Source organism: Osmia lignaria, chromosome 12, assembly GCF_051020975.1.
Source record: "Osmia lignaria lignaria isolate PbOS001 chromosome 12, iyOsmLign1, whole genome shotgun sequence".
Lineage (NCBI taxonomy): Eukaryota > Metazoa > Arthropoda > Insecta > Hymenoptera > Megachilidae > Osmia > Osmia lignaria.
This window is the reverse complement of record NC_135043.1, coordinates 6,236,909-6,255,236: the sequence shown is the minus strand read 5'-3', so window position 1 is coordinate 6,255,236 and position 18,328 is coordinate 6,236,909. Positions and strand designations below refer to the sequence as shown.

Genomic DNA, 18,328 nt, shown 5'->3' with positions numbered 1-18,328 from the left:
TATAATATTGATAGTATTATGTAATATGTATACTGGATATACATATTAATGATTTTGTACATTATTTTGTACATTATAAATTCAAATCTAATTTGAGAATTTTTTAAAATTTAATTCATTCAATAGCGAAGTTTAACTTATTTAAACGTTCATGAAAAAATGAACAATTTATGTGCAAGAAGACAATTCGTGACGGGTAGATTTCCAAGTCAGAGTGATCTATTTCAACACATTTTGCGTATTCTTGAAAAGTTACTCTGAGGAGGGAGTCGCCCGAGGATGTTTTAATTTCTTATTAATTTTCAGAATAAATTCTTTTTTCATTGTAAAGAATTCTTAATTAGTCATTTTGCTTTTAATAAAATATCAAATTCAATTTTGACATTAAATTCCTTTTTATTAGAGTTTTGCCTTTATTAAATTAGTGTTGCGAGAAATTTCCGACGCGAGAGTAAATATGACGATGCACTGACTAGTATTCGGTGGGAATCCTTTTGGTTTTTAAACTCAATCCTTTATATTATTTAATTAATCAAATTAGTTACAAGGATTCCGCGGCATAAGACCGTGAACACCATCTCTGGGAGATATACCCATGCATTACTAGGCCTTTGCAGGCGCAGCTTTAGAATACGGAACATATGAAAATATGTTACCATATTCTAAACTGCAGTCCTTTTGTCTATACTATGGGCGTCCGCAAATCTGACACCGTTGGATGCAACGTGTTGGACGGGCGGGTAGCGCTCTTAGCGAAGGGGTGCACTCTGTCCTGGCGTTACGACGTCCAGGCGGGGTGGGTGGTATGTAGCGTCTGGCGTAAGTCTAGGGGGCGTGAGACCCTTCGTTGCCAGCTGATATTAGCAGTGCACCATGTTTGCGTCATAGTTGCTCAATTTTACTTTTCAGTATTTGTTCTTAAAGCTTTATATTTACAAAGTCGAGTCACTTTTATTAAAATAGTGAAATATTAGCCCGTTAGATGTTTATGTACTAATCATGTTTGTAGATCAGGATTTTCAGGTTTAACCCCTTCCGTGTTTATTGCCAAAGCCCATTCACGTGCCCAGGTGCTACTTGGATGGGTAGAGGCAATGGGCACGATGACCTAGTTCATAAGAATAATAATTAATAAGCGGCTGGCATTGTGTTAGTATATCGTGCACGACGTAATTTCCACATATGGTGTGTGTGTTTTTAGGCTGTGGGATTGCGTCGGTTTAATAACTTTTTCATTTAACTTTTAATTTGAAATAATATTTTGTTCAACAAGATGTACAATGAACGTACAAACCAAATAGTATTATTACCATTACTATTACTATATTGCCATTACTATTACCATGATTATTACCATTATTATGAAATATTCTATATCAAAGTAGTTAATTAAATTTTGTAATTATCATTATACGCAATGATTGCTAGCCTTGCCAGACGATTTCAGTGAAAAATGGTACGTACCGTAGAGTGTGATGTGAGATGAAACTCGGGTGACGGAGGCGTCCCGGGACGTTCTCCCTAGTTTAGGCTCTTGCGCCCGGGTGGAGTGTATGGGGGTCGTGGAATGAATTTTTGTGAGAATGTGATTTTGCCTTTTTTAAATATAGCGTTAGGTAGGTAGGTAGTATACCTTCTGGTGTGTGTGATAGATTGTAAGTAGGTAGGGCCGGGACAGGTTGTCACAGTCTCTTGGTCGGGTAGGCGCGATTTCGCGTGATCAACCTGTACCTGGAATATATTTGAAGAATTGACGATACCATCGATACGAACGGAGTATGCCGTTCGCCTTTGATTCTATCTGTACAATTTTTCAAATTTTTGGCGACTTGATAAGTCGTCATACGCGATCGCGATGGCACGAAACGCACAAGTTCTGCTCGAGCACGGCACGTGTGCACGAACAACGACTTATATAAAGTCCTTTTTCGTCCACGTGTCAATTAGAGTTTCGCGATTTTTCTTTTTTGTTGATTGTTTTTTTTTTATTTTGCGAATTTGCAAGTCTCGAGCTTTAGATATAAGTTTCAGGTGGGTGGACCGCCCGAAGAAAGAAGTGGCTATATGCCGAAGCGCCCCGACAAACTGTCTTTCAAGAGGGGAACTACTAATGATTTTGCATCCTTTTGCAAAAAAGGATGGGAAATCATTATCGTTATTACTTTGTCACTGTGCTTGCCTGTAGTTGTAGTTTTGTAATTTCAGGAGAAGAGGGGGCCCGTGACCCCCATGATTTTGGGCAAATCGCGGTTTCAATTTAGTGTTGCGAATATTGACCACGGTTCAATTTAGTGTTGCGAATGAATATCGATCACGGTTCAATTTAATTTTGCGTATGCATGATTATCGCGATTTTCATTGAGTGTTGCGAACTTTAAATATCGCGTTTCTTTCTTGCATTGCTTTAAAATAGAATTTAACTTTTCAATGTTGATTGCTTTAAGATTTTTGAGAGTTTTGCTTTTTAATGTTCATTGCTTTAGTGTTGCGAGTAAAAAATTCACGGTTTGAGAATCCCTCTTTTTTGCATTTTAATTGCATGTCTCTTAAAGATAGCGTTGCGAATGATATTAGCGCGATTGTTTCCCAGTGTTGCGACTTATAAATACGCGATTGCTTTGCATTAGTTTATAGAGTTCCCTGCTAATTAGTGTTGCGGTAATGAATATTCGCGTTTTGCATTAGAGTTGCGATATATGATGAAATGCCCAAAAACCATCCACTGGAGTTGCCATGGTCCATAAGGCAGCTATGGACCAGCTGCCTTGATACAGCCTTGGATTGGCTGTACCCCTTTTTTAGATTAGTGTTGCGTCTTACAAAATTCGGTAGATTTGAGTAGTGTTGCGTTACAGTTCGCGTTTTCTCTTTTTTTCTTTTTTTCAGCTTAGTGTTGCGCATAATGGAGCAGCCTTCACGCGTACGCTTTTGTACATATTATATAATTAATGAAATTAGTGTTGCAAGTAAAAAATTCACGGTTTGAGAATCCCTCTTTTCTGCATTTTAATTGCATGTCTGTTAAAGATAGCGTTGCGAATGACATTAGCGCGATTGTTTCCCAGTGTTGCGATTTATAAATACGCGATTGCTTTGCATTAGTTTATAGAGTTCCCTGCTAATTAGTATTGCGGTAATGAATATTCGCGTTTTGCATTAGAAATGCCCAAATACCATCCACTGGAGTTGCCATGGTCCATAAGGCAGCTATGGACCAGCTGCCGTGGTACAGCCGTGGATTGGCTGTACCCCTTTTTTAGATTAGTGTTGCGTCTTACAAAATTCGGTAGATTTGAGTAGTGTTGCGTTACAGTTCGCGTTTTTTCTTTTTTTCTTTTTTTCAGCTTAGCGTTGCGCATAATGGAGCAGCCTTCACGCGTACGTTTTTGTACATATTATATAATTAATGAAATTAGTGTTGCGAATGAATTCGCGATTGTTATTAAATTTTTTACTTTTTTGCATTTATTAAATTAGTGGAAGTAACTATGACTCACATTCGGTGGGAATCCATTGCTAGTCAAGGATTCCGCGGCCTAAGACCGTGAACACCATCTCTGGGAGATATACCCATGCATTACTAGGCCTTTGCAGGCACAGCTTTAGAATACGGAACACTTCCATGTGTTACCATATTCTAAACTGTAGTCCTTTTGTCTATACTATGGGCGTCCGTCAATCTGACACCGTTGGATGCAACGTGTTGGACGGGCGGGTAGCGCTCTTAGCGAAGGGGTGCACTCTGTCCTGGCGTTACGACGTCCAGGCGGGGTGGGTGGTATGTAGCGTCTGGCGTAAGTCTAGGGGGCGTGAGACCCTTCGTTGCCAGCCGATGTTTTGTCATAGTTCAGAATGTTTGCAATTTTGAAATTAGTGTTGCGTGTGATTTCGGTTTGTTTTATAGGGTTTGCTTAGGGATTGCTCTTATGAGCAGTCAAACTTTTCTTTTCAGGTTCCCCTGTACCCTCCCTCCCACTGCCCCACTTTTTAAAATTTTGAAAATTTTGAGCATTCGGTTATAAGAAATACTGTTAAATATTATATGAATTTAATATTTTCAGAATATTATTAAATACGATAAAGTTTTAAATAGATCTTTATTCAAAGTTTCATTTAAAATGGATGTTCAATTTATTTTGTGATGATTGGTGATAAATTATTTCAAGGAATATTTGTTCATTTGAGATAGCTTATTAAATTTTAATTTTACTTTATTTAAACAAAAGTAGTGGATAATTGTTGTTCGAGTTGATCAGTTTTCATTTTTGATCGCGATGTTTCATTTCAAGCTTACGGAGAAGATAATTAAATTACTTTTATAAATTTTCAAATTCTTTTCCTGAAAAGCAAAGTCCACTCGCGGTTTTCTTTTCAATTTTTCCGTTTACAATAAATTTGCATTGAAAGGTGTATTGAATAATATAATGCAATAAAGTCGAGTAGAGTCGTGGTTGTACGTACTATATATTGCAGTAAAAGGCAGTTGTTTCAATTAAAATGTTGTGTGCTATTTGTCGCGAAATGAACGAATATTAAATACAATAAAATGAAATAATTAATGTTCTTAACTCAAATATATATTTTTCTGAATTTTTTTCTCTTTATTTTGGTACTGAAGTTTGCTTTAAATTCATATTTCGTATCAAATTGATTTTGAGTTATTAACAACCACTCTGACTTTTATAAAATTTTATTGTTACTAATGTATCTTCTTTTCAGCTCTTAATTTTTCTTTGTCTTTATCTGGATTCAATTAATCAGTTTCTGTTACAGAGAAATATCTTTATAGGAAGTATGAAATAATAATATCGGATAATCGACTGGCAAAAATGTAATATAAAATCTAGCGTCCATAAATGGAATTCAATGTATCCAATTAAGTAAAACAAGGTGAAAATGATTGAAAAGGAAATAGGTTCTTATAAGTGGTAATATTCGAATCGTACTATTTTCAAAAATTGTATTTAATCTTTTTCTGTTTGTTTCAGGCAGGTTGTAAATTTATGATTAAGGCTACACGAGCCTCATTATTTTCTTAAATTATGTTTAATCCTTTTCAGTTTTATTTCAGGAAGTGTTCTGGTGAGGACAACAAAATCAACACATTCATTGGACTTATTTATGTATATGGTTATTAAGATATAATCGTGAAACACTGCAGTATTTAATTAGGAGGCGTTAGATTTAAGCGAATTTTTAATATAATTACGAGCGCTCTTATAGGTTGCTATTCTTAGTAGTATAAGTATGTAGGACAAATATGCAATTGCATATTTATTAATTACAGATCTGTAATCAAAATCAAAATTAAAAAATGTTGCGATAGGAATAAAAAGCAAAAATCTACGTAAATATATGTATAGATAAGTAGATAGGTAGGTAGTGAATAAAAATAATGCTCCTTTTGTTGTTCGTTTGCACAACAGTCAAAAACGTTTTGCAAATGTGCATCAAGAGGATGATGGTATTGGATAGAAATAAAAATTTGAATAAATGGAGGGTGGATGGGATGAGGTAGGGCGGGTCTCCACCCGCAGCAACCTCCCCGTGGTGAGACCTGGGCAATCGTTATTCTTTGATGACTAATTAATAGCTGTATCATTATTTCTATGGTACATTTATTAATTATGCAGCAAATAATACGAGCGAATTGGCTGCGAAATTTATGCTTTTTTCGCTATTTAATTTCTGTTATATTTTTCTCAGGAACTATGCCTTTCTGAAGTATACCACATTGCAAATACAATTTTATAGAAAGAAAATTAATAATAATGAATGCATGGCCAATATTGTTTAATTACGTACTTATACATATAGCTATCGTAGCATACGTGTGTGATTTAGATATATTCGAAAAGTGACGTAGTATAGCATACCGTTAGTTGGACTCATTTACTGAGGTGGCGTTTAAATCAGTTTCTGTTCAGCCTAACTTGCAATGAAACATGGGCTGTTTTACCGACGTGGAATTCGGAATTCGGCATCGGTCGCCATCTGCTATATCCTGGTATATAAATATAAAATACTTAGCACTGCAACAGTCTAATGTACGTCGAAGGTAATAGTAGATTGCGGTAAAAGAGGGACTGGTAAAACAGGCACGATGATCATACCAGGTGTGCTCTCCGACTTAATCTCATTTGGGGTTGTCTGAGACCCCCTAAATCATGAACCCTCGAAAACGAAGGCATGTTCAGTATTTTGTATCTGTAGTCGCTGACTCATAGAATGTACTCCAAAGAAACTTTGTATTTTTACAATTTTTTAATTATTGTTGCTTGTTTCATAATATTGATTTTGCCATATAATTTTTCCCTTTCACTTAAGTAATTATATCCCTTCATTTGTGACAAGCATATAGAACTATTGGTGTTTGTAAACAAGCAGTGAAAATTAATGAAAATGATGATAAACTTGTCTTAATACAGAACTTTTCTTTATTAGGAAGAAGTATCGATAAACATGAGTAACATTTACATACAAGAACCACCCACTACGGGTAAAGTAAGTATCAATTAAAATTATTTTAATATATTTAATCTTATAACTTTGTTTTATTATAAATAGGTGATGATGAAAACAACAGTTGGTGATATTGATTTAGAATTATGGACAAAAGAAGCTCCCAAAGCATGTAGAAATTTTATACAATTGTGTATGGAGGGATATTATGATGATACTATTTTTCATAGAATTATTAAAGGGTTTATAGCACAAGGTGGTGATCCAACGGGTACAGGTGAAGGAGGTGAAAGTATATATGGACAGCCATTTAAGGTATGCAATAGTTGAATATGAAACTAATATTCTTTTTTATTGAACAATGACTATGAAATGTACATGCTTTAGGATGAATTTCATACAAGATTACGTTTCTGCCGGCGTGGTTTGCTTGCTATGGCTGGTGCTGGCAAAGATGATAATGGTTCTCAGTTTTTTTTTACTTTTGGTCCTACACCAGAATTGCAGAATAAGCATACTATCTTTGGCAAAGTTACTGGAGAAACTGTATATAATATGCTAAAACTTGAAGAAGCACTTGTGGATGAAGTAAATTTCAATAAAGAAACTTACAATTAATTATAGAAAGATTGATAAAAAATATATTTTTATGGTTTTAGAATGATAGACCTCTTTATCCTCCAAAAGTTATAAAGACAGAAATATTAAACAATCCATTCTCTGATATTGTACCAAGAGTAACAACGACAAGTGAAGAAATAAAAGATAGTACAAGAAGTAAAAAAACAGGAGTGAAGTAAGATAAGCAAACGAATAGAATATATATTTAGACTCATAATACCCCTTGTAACACATTTTGTTGTAGAAACTTTAATCTTTTGTCTTTTGGAGAAGAAGCAGAAGAAGATGAGGAAGAATCTGTGACACTGAATAAACAGTTGAGTGGTAAAAGCAAGTCAGCTCATGACAATTTAACTGATCCAAAATTAAGCACTCAAACAGCTGTTGAACCAGCTGGTCCTCCGAGTAAAAAAAAGAAAGAAGATCGCAGTAGTGATTGGGAAAGCGATGACGAAGTAAAAACTACAGAAGAATTAGAAACTATAAAGAAGGAAAAAGAGTGGGTATATTATATTTAATATTTTTCGTTCTTTTGCAATGTATACATTTATATTTTTAGTGCAATGAAGGAAAGAATAAAAAGTAAATTAAGAGAATCAAAGAAAGACCCCAAAAAAGTCGAAACTTATAAAGTAGACGATGTTGAAGGTGACAAAGATGAAGAAGAATATTACCTCGGAAAAGATAGAGATCTAGAACGCAAAAGAAAGGCGTATGTATCTTGTAATCTTTTACAGACTATCAGAATATTGATAATTGTGTGTTATACAGGGAGGAAATAAGAAAAGAAATTCGAGACTTGAAACGCGATGTTAAAAACGAGAAGAAAGCTAAAGAAGCCGATAAAAAGATCCAACAGGAACAAGAAGAAAAGAAGGAGAAGAAAACGGAAGTTATGAAAAAATATATCGAAACTCAAGAGAAGTATAAGGAAGCAAAGTTAAAAATGCCTAAAAAGGGTAAAAGCCGTGAAGATTTCACAATGGCTCTATTAAATAAATTTAAATCTAAGCTTCAGAACGCTAAGGAAGTTGTAAAAGAAAAATCACCAGGATCGCCAAAAGCGGAAGATGGTAACGAAGAAGATTTTGATCCAGCTGATGAATCTTGGATGGTACATACATTGCAATGCGAAGAAAAAGTACCAATTCTGGCTAAGGATGCAAGTACAAAAGATGATGATTGGTTTGAAATTTATGATCCTCGAAATCCACTTAACAAACGACGAAGAGGAGAAAAGTCATCCAACTCAAGGGACGATAGAAATAGACGAAACGATTCTCGTCGTAAATAACATTTATTATAAGTAATACAAAATTATTTTAATTTATTGTACAGAATTATATTTAAAATTTATGTATGATACATTAAATGCATTTTCTTCTTTTAAATACAAATTGAATTAGACATTGACATACCTTCTATCTAGGTAATATTAAAGTAGCACTGTGAAAAGAATATTTAAATATCTGTTTTTGATATGGTGTAGTTGTGTTTATTATACTATAAGAGATAACTAATATTTTTATGGCGAAGTTAGATAGCGACAGTAGCATGATTTTGTGCAAATAGAAGTATAGATCATCGTTTATACTGGCTACAGTAAAATTGATAAGGCGCTGATACAAAGCATGGCGTGCTCCTTCACGGATTCAGTCGATCTGTTGACTACGAACGATATACATCGTGTATTTATGTTACTTCGCGATTAAATAAACGTAATTAATTGCTTCATTAGACGAATTGTGTACTATAAGAATTACATTGCTATTACAGGGGAAGGTTTAAATAATTTTTTCAATAATATCAAGAAGCTCCTTTAGACAATACAAGTTTTCTAGAAGTATTCAGAATTAAATACTTCAAAATACGCAAAGTTTCACTGATGAATGATCAGTATATTTAATTAGTGATAGTGAGTGTTACTAACAGTGATCCAGAGAGTGTTTTATGCTTCACCTTCACAGAGAGAATGTCAACGACGCCATTAAAAATAAATATAATTGGTATGGCTTTGTTTCTTTATTTCCTAAAAATGCAAATATATACATATATTCGATGTTACAAATTGTGGTATCTTTTAAAAAATTGTTACTGTAGTTTTTACTCGAACTTCAGTTGTTTATTTTTGACTGCTAATAAAAGAATAAACTGCGTATTTAATTGATCGATAAATCTGTCGCAATTATTGAATCTTTATGTCTCTTCACCGGTTTTCTTTTGCAACTCACGATGTATTATATACATACAAAAGATAAAGAAAAGTATTTGCGCAATTTACATTCTTACAATTATTATATTTAAATAAGGTAAATATTATTGAAGTACCACAGGCATATTAATTCTTATTATTAATCATAATTAGCTGCATGTATCATTGATCTACTACATGTATGTATATCATAAACGCATACAATTATCTACACGTGTTATCGTGAAGCGGAGATTTAAACATGGTCCATCAAAAATTGTATTAGTATTGATAGTTGAATTAACTGATTATGCAATGTTATTATTTATTTAAACGGCCTATACAAAGCAGCGTGGAAAAGATATTGCCCTTTGAAATCGAATATAATACATTCACTTTTATATTCTCCTTTGATTAGTCATAATAATAGTAATATATTAATCTCCCCTGACAAGATAGAACAGGGTTTTATGTTTGTCATTATCTTGGTGAATCTGTACAGGGTGTCTAATTTTAATTTATCTATGTAATTCTTTGATGTACTATTTATTATTCAAAAAATGCTCTGAGCAGTATTTATTATGGTAGAAAGTATTAGGGTGGAATATTAAAAATATTACATTCTAATACATTTTTACATAAAATGTTTCAGAGAACCAACCTATGTAAATAAAAAATATGGTTTCACCTTAAAAACAAAGATTATTGCGAAATCTCTGAGGCGCCTCTAATTAACTTTGGAACATTTTTTGAAAAATGAACAGTTCAAAAAGCCATTGTACGTATGTATATATTAAAATTGAACACTCTGTATATAAGGGTCATAGCATCTACGTATGTGTCATAGGAAATAAAATAATCAAATTATACTGTCTTATCGGTCAGTAAGTAATGCAAATATCGCTCAAGTGTTCAACGAATTCCAGAATTCTTTTTTTTCAACATTCCATATCATGAGATAAATGGATTGCATGGAACGATGTTTAAGTCGCAATTAGCGATATTCATTTCATTAATATCTATTATGTTTTTTCTATAAACATAAGAGTTGGAATTTGATGGAATAATGTAGTGTAATGGTTGTAGGTGTGGGTTATCATGTTCATTAGATACAAAGGTGAACGATGACGTCGATGTCCTCTTATTCATTGAATCTTCTTCGCTCGTGGCAAACTATACTAATTTAATGATTATGAATTAAAATAAAAATTTTCTAATCTAGTAAGATTATAATCTTAACACATGTCCGGTGGTACTTTTAATTACATAAAAGATGTATAAAATTGACGTTTAAATGATTCTTAAAAAAACAATAGATATTATTATTAATTAATCATTCAATTAAAAATCGAGTTTTTTCCTTGTTTTCATGATTTAGCCCCTCTATCGCTTTCCTGAACGCGTTGAAGATTTCATTTTTAAGGAAAGTCACGAAATTTGTTATTGTTTCAGAATAGTTTTAAATTCAAAACATTATTTTAGATGGTGAAATAAAATGATTCATCAATTTTGAAATAAATCGCATAAAAATTAAAGATAATCATTTAAATGCGTTTTAATAATACGTCACGGTACTTTCAGTCGTGCATCGCGGAAAGTAAAACGATTAAAATGTTTTGAATCTCTTAATAAATAAACATAGATGGAAATGTAGCTGTTACGAAAGCAGTTTTACGATTAGTGACGTACTAATCGGATGACGATGTAATCACATAATTCAGCAAAGAAATGAAATATTTTGATTGCTCGATCCAGTCATGATTTATTACATGTAACACAATAAATAAACAGTTAAAGTAATATCTTGCCAATCGTTTATTTACCTTCAGGTAACGTTTGTGGCTTATATAATTGGAATAAATAAGAAGGATTACGAGTTACATAAATTTAATTAATTATTTGATAGAGCAGACTGTATACAAGGTGATAGAAAAGTAGGTGATCAAATTGTTTTTTAATAAAAAGGGCTATACTTATTTTTTGTATCATTTTGTCAAAACATCAAAAGATCAATTTTGAACAAGAAACTTTCATACAAGTTTTACAATTCATAGAAGAGAGTACGCGTCCGCGAGACTGGGAGCCTCGTAGGTTGCAGTACAAGGTGCCACTGAGACTCTTACGATTATGTGTATTGGGAATGATCCTTCCTTCTATACTAGTAGCAGGACCGATGTATTTGCGATATCGTGTTTATTCCGAACAACTCTATCCCCTAAGTGTCTCTGATCAGAGACTGATCGACGCAAAAGTGTCCACCACTTGGTGCCAGGTAGGTAATTCTACCTAAAACTCCATTATACTTCGCAACAAATTTATTATTAAAAAACAATTATTCTCAGCGACAAGTGATCAAAGTAAACGCGACTTTTAACGCCTATTTGATGAACGACGAGCCAAAAGTGAAGAGTGAGGTGTTTCCTGTGTCTATGACCAGACACTTGATCCTGGAGGACGACATGAAGGAATATTGGGGGTTTTATCTTCTTCGTGGTAGCACGGTCACTGTTTCTACTTGTGTAAGGTATTACGGAGGATAATACAAAGCTAAGAATAATTTGATCTAATAAAAAATCATGTGTGTTGTAGATGGCCTGGTGCATCTCTGACGATTATTCGTGGACATAAACATCTTCACGAATGTGCCTTCATTGGGGATGATAGCAGCGAAGAGTTGGAAGAGCTACTGGAAGTTGCTAAAGAGAATGGACTTCTTACTGTTAATGGGACTGATGAGGTATTAGGATGAGGATTTTTATACATGGTTCATCTTATATATTTTTAAATAATTAAAATATCATAGAATCTGTATATTTTTCAAAGCGCGAAAGTCCTAGCAACGAGCCAGAGAAGATGAAGAGGGCTCACCAAGGGGTTCAATTCCATCACAAGGACCACGCTAATCTCTTCAACAGCTCAAAACATCTTACCAATACCTTGAACCATCATTACAACAGCCATGAATTGGATGCCAAAGCTATGAGAGCGATTCTTAGTGAATTGTTCGCTAAAACTCTGGATACGAAGAAGAAGCAAAAGGAGAATCCTCATCATCATTACGAAGGCACCTTCGTAGAAGTCGACAATATTGATAAACCACCTACTCAATATTCATCAGATTTAAAAGATCAAAAGACAAAAACGAATAATCAGATGGAGAATAAATTGATAGAAACTTTGGAGGAGGTTTTAAAAAAACATGAAGCTTCTGAGAAAGTAGCTTTACCTAGTATCGTGAAGAAACAAGGAGAAATATTGGAGGTGCATGGTAAACTTGAACATGGAAGTGTTGAGAAGAATCAGACAGTTAAAAAAAAGATGATTAATGAACCACCAGAGCCTACATCTGCAGAAGTGTTCCAGGATGTTCTAAATAAAATTAATTCTCTGGGTTTTCGTGGTAAGAAGATTCTGAAGAAGTTGATGGATGAGATCGAAGAGAAAGGTCCTGAAGGTGAAACATTACGAAGAGTTGTGAATGAAACGATGAATAATAAAAAATTGTCAGATGCTGAGAAGCTTAGAAGACGAAGAGATTTGATTTTGTCCTCGCCTCTTAATAAGGAGTTGAATGAAGATGATGAAGACGACGATGCTGCCATTGAAGAGGTAAAATAATCTATTTTCAAATTACCAAATTTCCAAATTTTCAAAATACCAAATTACCAAATTTCTAAATTTCCTGCCTTCAAATCCTAAGCACTAGTGTCTTAAAAAACAAGAAAATAATAATACCGTATAATTTCTACTTATCAGCAAGAAAGAAGGCGAAAGTAAACTCTAGATTATCGCAGAAACTTTTCCGTTTGTTAGAGTTGAGAACGGCAATTTTTCACCGGCTTGTTTAATAATAAAAATAGCTGCACAGGGTATTAAATGCAGTAAAGCTTAAAAGCTAAACGAAACTGTGGTGTCATGAGATGTTGTTTAATCGTTGATTCATCGTAGGCAAAAGTTAATTCGATTACAACGTGCAGCGTTTGGTTTTGTAAATATCTTGACGTCAAACACATCAATGATAAGAGACCAATTTGATAGATCATAATCAAAGCTTATCGCGTGACTTAGATATTTTAGAAGCTCGCATTGTTCTCATTAAAGGCTAGTAAGTCACTTTAATTATCTGCCTCGATATCCGCTATTTAGTCGTGTAGATTTCCGTCCGCAATTCTTATCAAAGTATTTTCAAGACGATGTTAATATTTACTCAACACAATTCCACCGAAAAATTGTAATAAAAGAGAGGTGATTTTATATTTGGAGAACATTGTTTGGTTCCACAATCTCATTGGTATTAATAGAGTACTGTTTAAAGACTCTAAAAAATTTCTTTTTAATCATATTTAATGTCGTGGGACCTTGTTTCAAAATTTAACAAAAAAAAAATAACAGAAAAGTATTATTTCGAACAACATTACTATGTACTTTATTATTTCTTGTACATTAGGATATGTTGCACCCAGATGGAATAGCCGAAGACAGAGGCACAGTAAACGAGACAACATTAAACGACAGAAGTAATTCGGAATTCTGGAGCTCTTTCAGCAGTTCCGAAGAACGTCTTCTCGATTGCAAAGGGTTGATCCTAAATTTACCCTTAACTCCCCATCGGCATTGTACTCCGAAACACGAAAAGGAACACTCAGCCGCTTCGTTTGCCAACACGGTTACGTACAGGTGTGTAGACAGGTTTATAAATATTGATGAACTCTCGAACGAGATAAGGAGAGATAAGCTTTTAATTCTAACTAGGTAAATATAGATTAAATTGCTGATGATACGAAGAATTTTTTCGAGACAATGCAATGGTCCGACCTATTGTTCTTCTACTTATCCCATGGTAACTTGGTTGTTTTGATTCATTCATAAATACATCCTAATTATCGAAGAATATTGATTTGTTTTATAGAGTACCCATGAACGGATACTATTTCTTCGTCTTCAACTCTGAGAACGAGATCCAACCCAACTATCTGCGGGTACGTTTCGACTTGCTGAAAACAGTCTACAACATCTCGAATCCGGTTCACGCCTGTCAGAACAGTACAAGCGAGTGTTCTTTACCGTTCAGAATTTTTAGTAACGAAAGAACTGTTTTGGAATTGCCATTGAGCGGCAATGATTCACAGTGGAACGAAGAATACGTGGTGGTATCAACGTGCGAGCCTAGAACATCTGTTTACTTGCTCTGCATTATATCGGTACCTTTACTCATCCTCCTATTTGCTTTTCACTGACAATCGCTTTGAATCAGTATAAGATGAACAACAGTATTCAGATCTCCAAGATGGTGAACGATGATCACTTGTAAATATTACTTAGCTTCAAGGCGAACAAAGTGGAAGAACAATGCGTTTGTCACGATTACGATTGCTCAACAGTATTTGAATTGGCAGAGGAAAATAGTGAGGTTTTACTTGATAATGAAAAATTGTATTATTAATGAGTTAAAGAAAAATTCACGTTTCAAAAAAATATTGAAACATCTGATAATGACAGTCTAGGTTTAAGTGTACTATGTGATATGTACTTTTGAAGGTAATTAGTATTTAGTCGCTTGTTTGAAAATACGCTTGATAGATTTCTTTTTATAAGTTGTTTGGGATATACTAATAGATTAGGATCAATTGATACTCATCTCTTACGTCAACGAAGAGTTAAAAGTTTTTCTTTTGCTATCAATTAAAAATATCTCCACTTGTACATTTCGTTCTTGTATTATCTTCAATGAATGACATAATTTCGATCGCATTTGACTAGTTTTAATCAAATTACTTCAACAAGCGTTTATATCAAAATATTTCATTTATACAGGTATTAAAAAATGCTGTCGATCGAAATCGAATATTACATATTCATATTAGAGAATGTTATTTTATTTACTGCAATGCTACGTTCTTAATTTATTGCATCATTATATTGTCTCGATGTAAATCTACGTTTAGGAATGGAAATATTTTATACTAATTATTATGAAATTAATTTTATAGACTACAGAGAGCATTTATATTTTCAGTAAAAAAGAATCGAAGCAACTGCATTTAGATTTTATTTATTTATTTATTTATCTTAGGACTTTACTCACTGGAAGTCTATTAATTATATTATTTTTACCAAATTGTAATACTTTTATGCCATGAAATGGTTTCAGAATTTCTCTATTTCAAAATCAACCATTTGATATGCGACAATCTGATACAAAATAATAGTGAATTTCCATTTCATTTGAAAATGGTAGATAAGCTCTTGAAACCTGCAAAATATAATTAAAAGGAACAACGAAGGAATTAGTACAAAAATTTCCATGGAAAAAGTAGCGTGACCGAAACGATGCTAATTAAGAAGCTGGGGTAATCCTTTACCGTCTTCGAACATCTTAAAAATTGATCTCCGTCCTATCTGTCCTCCTAATCCCTGAGATTAATACTTCATGCCAATACAAGAGCCTCCCGACAACTTGACCCTGCGATTCTATAGTTGAGGGGGTGCGAGAGGAGGACTCCTGGGGGCTTCCAGGGCGGAGCATCCCTTATCAGCACTGAACACTCGTCGCTCTGCGCAGCCTCTGTGGCTCCAGTGACTTTTTCAAACGAATTCACCACCACCTATAGTTCTTGCTTCGAAAACTTCCTTGCTTGATACTCATCTTGGAATATTACAAAGGAATATCATATCTCACTCCTTGTAAAAACATTTGTTATAATTCAAATAACAACCCTCCCATTTTTGTGAGAGACACGTGGAATTTATATGGGGTGTTCCAAATAGTAATTAACTAACTAATTATTATTTTTTGAGATATTATTTCTTTAATATATGAAAGATTTTCATTCAGAAAATTGAGTGGCAAATTTTCAATTGCTTATATGCTTTTCATAGGTGTGGGTCATAATTAACCCAACGATACTTCAAAAATTAATAAGAAAAAAAAATACATTCAAGTTTTTACTTTTCCATGTAGAAATAAAAAATATTCTCTTGTCAGATGATAAAGGCATGAAACATAGTGGCGCAGCAAATTATCATGGGAGATCTGTAGCATGAAAAAGCTAACGGGAATGGAATATGGTCGAGCACATGAAGAATTATTGTCGGCAGGCTGTGCTAATAGAAAAGAGGCGTGTCGTCGGGTTTGCGCAGTGTCCCATGAAACGTCAACGCGTTCAAATAGAATCCCCATACCAGCTTCACCCTGAGGAGCACAACGACCAACGGTGTAGGGGGTGAAATCAATTTTCGTTATCGCCGTCAACCAGCCGGCCCATATTAATCCAATTATTAGTGTTTGTTTTCCAAGCACGACTCTTATCGTTCTGGAATTGTTCAAGTTCCGGAACATGATCCTTGAAAGAATTGCTGATGTCTATGATTCTGGGAGAAACTGAATTTTATTTATTCCCATCTACCTACGTGACAATATCTCGTAGATAATAATGAATAGAGAATTTTATCAATGTTCAATGATAATGAGAGTATATTTCACGGAGATAATGCTAACACCTAATTTGTATTCGCTGGCACGCGCAAATTGAGCTGTATATTGGTAAACCTGTGGGAAACCGCTACGAAACCCACCCCAAGTCACTTTTTAGGGTGCTTTTGCTGGTTCGATGGGAATTTGCCGAATTTATTATATGAATTTTAATAATAGCAAATTTTTCTCATATTATTGAAAATGTACACTTTCATTTTTCTTCACTTATCATTTATTTGTACTAGAATGTGGGTAAAAAGAAGAAGGAAAGGTGAACTTAAATATTTTACCACATTTTTTGCCACAGTAGTATCATACACCGTATGTGGTCGCAATAATAGATTAGCCGAGATTGGAAAAAAGTTACCCCTCAAATGGTCGTATTATGAATAAGCCACGCGGCATCATTCAAGACTGATGCACGTGTCGTTTATACGCCTTTTATTTCCAGATTAAGGTGTCGATAAACCTAAAAAACGGGATTCTAATAGCGGTATTAAATAAAAAATTGATACTCTTAAATCGAGCTCGTAAACACCCCCTGTAGTTGAGAAACCTTCAAATTTGTTAAAAATCATTTTTCACAGTGGGTTACAAATATCACGACAAAATAATGATTTTTAATTTTTAAATTTTAGATTGATAAGGAGAATTAAAAAAATAATACTAAATTTTAGTCTCCACCTTCTTCCTGTTTCATCTCATTAACATTAGCTTCGAAGATGCTTCCCGTACAATTAAATAGCAAAAAATATTGACGCGAGTCTTATCTAATCAGTATCCTTATCAAAAGCCATGCGAACGTAAATTGTATTGTTTCATGTTAGTTAATTATAATGTTTGTTGAGACATTCTTGTATGAGTCAATCGTTTTATACAAATAACATGGAAAAACAAATAAATGTGACAATCGTTAAAGTAAAAATTCAACTTCTGTTTGACAAATATTAAGATAGGTATCTATTGCATTAATGACCTGTGATAATTCTCGGTACACTTGATAATCGTTTTAATCAGTTCCGTCATTGTTAATACCTTGTTGGCACAGTATTAGGTAATTTTTTAAGCTTCTAAACTGGGGATTTTGTTTTATTAATGAAATGAATGAAGAAAGTAGGAAAGTTTCTGAATTGATATTTTCGAAAGCAGAAGATTTAATTTTATAATTTTATAAATCATTTTAATAATCATTTGATTGTTATAGGTAAAATTAAACAGGCTCCCACGCAGATTCGTCGTTAATAGGGCTCGAATGAACACGATCGCAGATTTAATCATTTAATCGGGATCGCACGATGACACCCTTCCCCTGGTCCATCCCCTTGGAAAATCTATATCACCCTCCAGAGGTGTCACAATAAAACAGCTCGTGGCTGGTGGCCACTTGACAACGGCTGGAGATATTCTCACCCCTAATGTATATTAAACAAGGCTCCCTTTTTTTATACACCTCTGCATCCCCCCCGTTGACTTCGTGGAGTGGCGCTAATAAGAATCTAATTGCTTGGGAACGTTGGAAATTTTATTTTCATTCCACGAAGCTCACGTTTGTCAAGGTATTTGTATTTTATGAATCATAT

The 18,328-nt window shown here is 33.9% G+C and overlaps 2 protein-coding genes across 4 annotated transcripts; both read left to right on the top strand.

The window, feature by feature from the left end:
• Nucleotides 1–6,219: 6,219 nt before the first annotated feature.
• LOC117603131 (spliceosome-associated protein CWC27 homolog) lies at nucleotides 6,220–8,481 on the top strand. Its single transcript, XM_034321961.2, has 7 exons — nucleotides 6,220–6,504; nucleotides 6,568–6,777; nucleotides 6,850–7,050; nucleotides 7,122–7,258; nucleotides 7,328–7,582; nucleotides 7,643–7,795; nucleotides 7,855–8,481. The coding sequence occupies exons 1-7, from the start codon at nucleotides 6,463–6,465 to the stop codon at nucleotides 8,375–8,377; spliced, it is 1,521 nt and encodes a 506-aa protein (XP_034177852.2). The 5' UTR covers nucleotides 6,220–6,462; the 3' UTR covers nucleotides 8,378–8,481.
• A 152-nt stretch (nucleotides 8,482–8,633) lies between these two features.
• LOC143305958 (uncharacterized) lies at nucleotides 8,634–18,299 on the top strand. Of its 3 annotated transcripts, XR_013063203.1 has the most exons (8): nucleotides 8,634–9,089; nucleotides 11,329–11,546; nucleotides 11,617–11,798; nucleotides 11,864–12,011; nucleotides 12,098–12,883; nucleotides 13,722–13,951; nucleotides 14,184–17,704; nucleotides 17,953–18,299. XR_013063203.1 is itself a non-coding variant. In XM_076691341.1 (7 exons), exons 1-7 carry the CDS (start codon nucleotides 9,056–9,058, stop codon nucleotides 17,954–17,956), a joined length of 1,602 nt encoding a protein of 533 aa, XP_076547456.1. In that variant the 5' UTR covers nucleotides 8,634–9,055; the 3' UTR covers nucleotides 17,957–18,299. The 3 variants fall into 3 exon arrangements, 2 of the variants coding, with proteins under 2 accessions (XP_076547456.1, XP_076547455.1); XM_076691341.1 differs by lacking the exon at nucleotides 14,184–17,704; XM_076691340.1 differs by lacking the exon at nucleotides 17,953–18,299 and having other exon boundaries at nucleotides 14,184–17,896.
• Nucleotides 18,300–18,328: the final 29 nt, after the last annotated feature.

Coding starts and splice junctions, on each gene's coding strand:
- LOC143305958 (XM_076691340.1), top strand. CDS start 9,056: ATGTCAACGACGCCATTAAAAATAAATATAATTG. Junction 11,799..11,863: donor ACTGTTTCTACTTGTGTAAG/GTATTACGGAGG, acceptor TGTGTGTTGTAG/ATGGCCTGGTGCATCTCTGA. Junction 13,952..14,183: donor GCCAACACGGTTACGTACAG/GTGTGTAGACAG, acceptor TTTGTTTTATAG/AGTACCCATGAACGGATACT.
- LOC117603131 (XM_034321961.2), top strand. CDS start 6,463: ATGAGTAACATTTACATACAAGAACCACCCACTACGGGTAAA. Junction 7,259..7,327: donor AGTAAAAAAACAGGAGTGAA/GTAAGATAAGCA, acceptor ATTTTGTTGTAG/AAACTTTAATCTTTTGTCTT. Junction 7,796..7,854: donor CTAGAACGCAAAAGAAAGGC/GTATGTATCTTG, acceptor TGTGTTATACAG/GGAGGAAATAAGAAAAGAAA.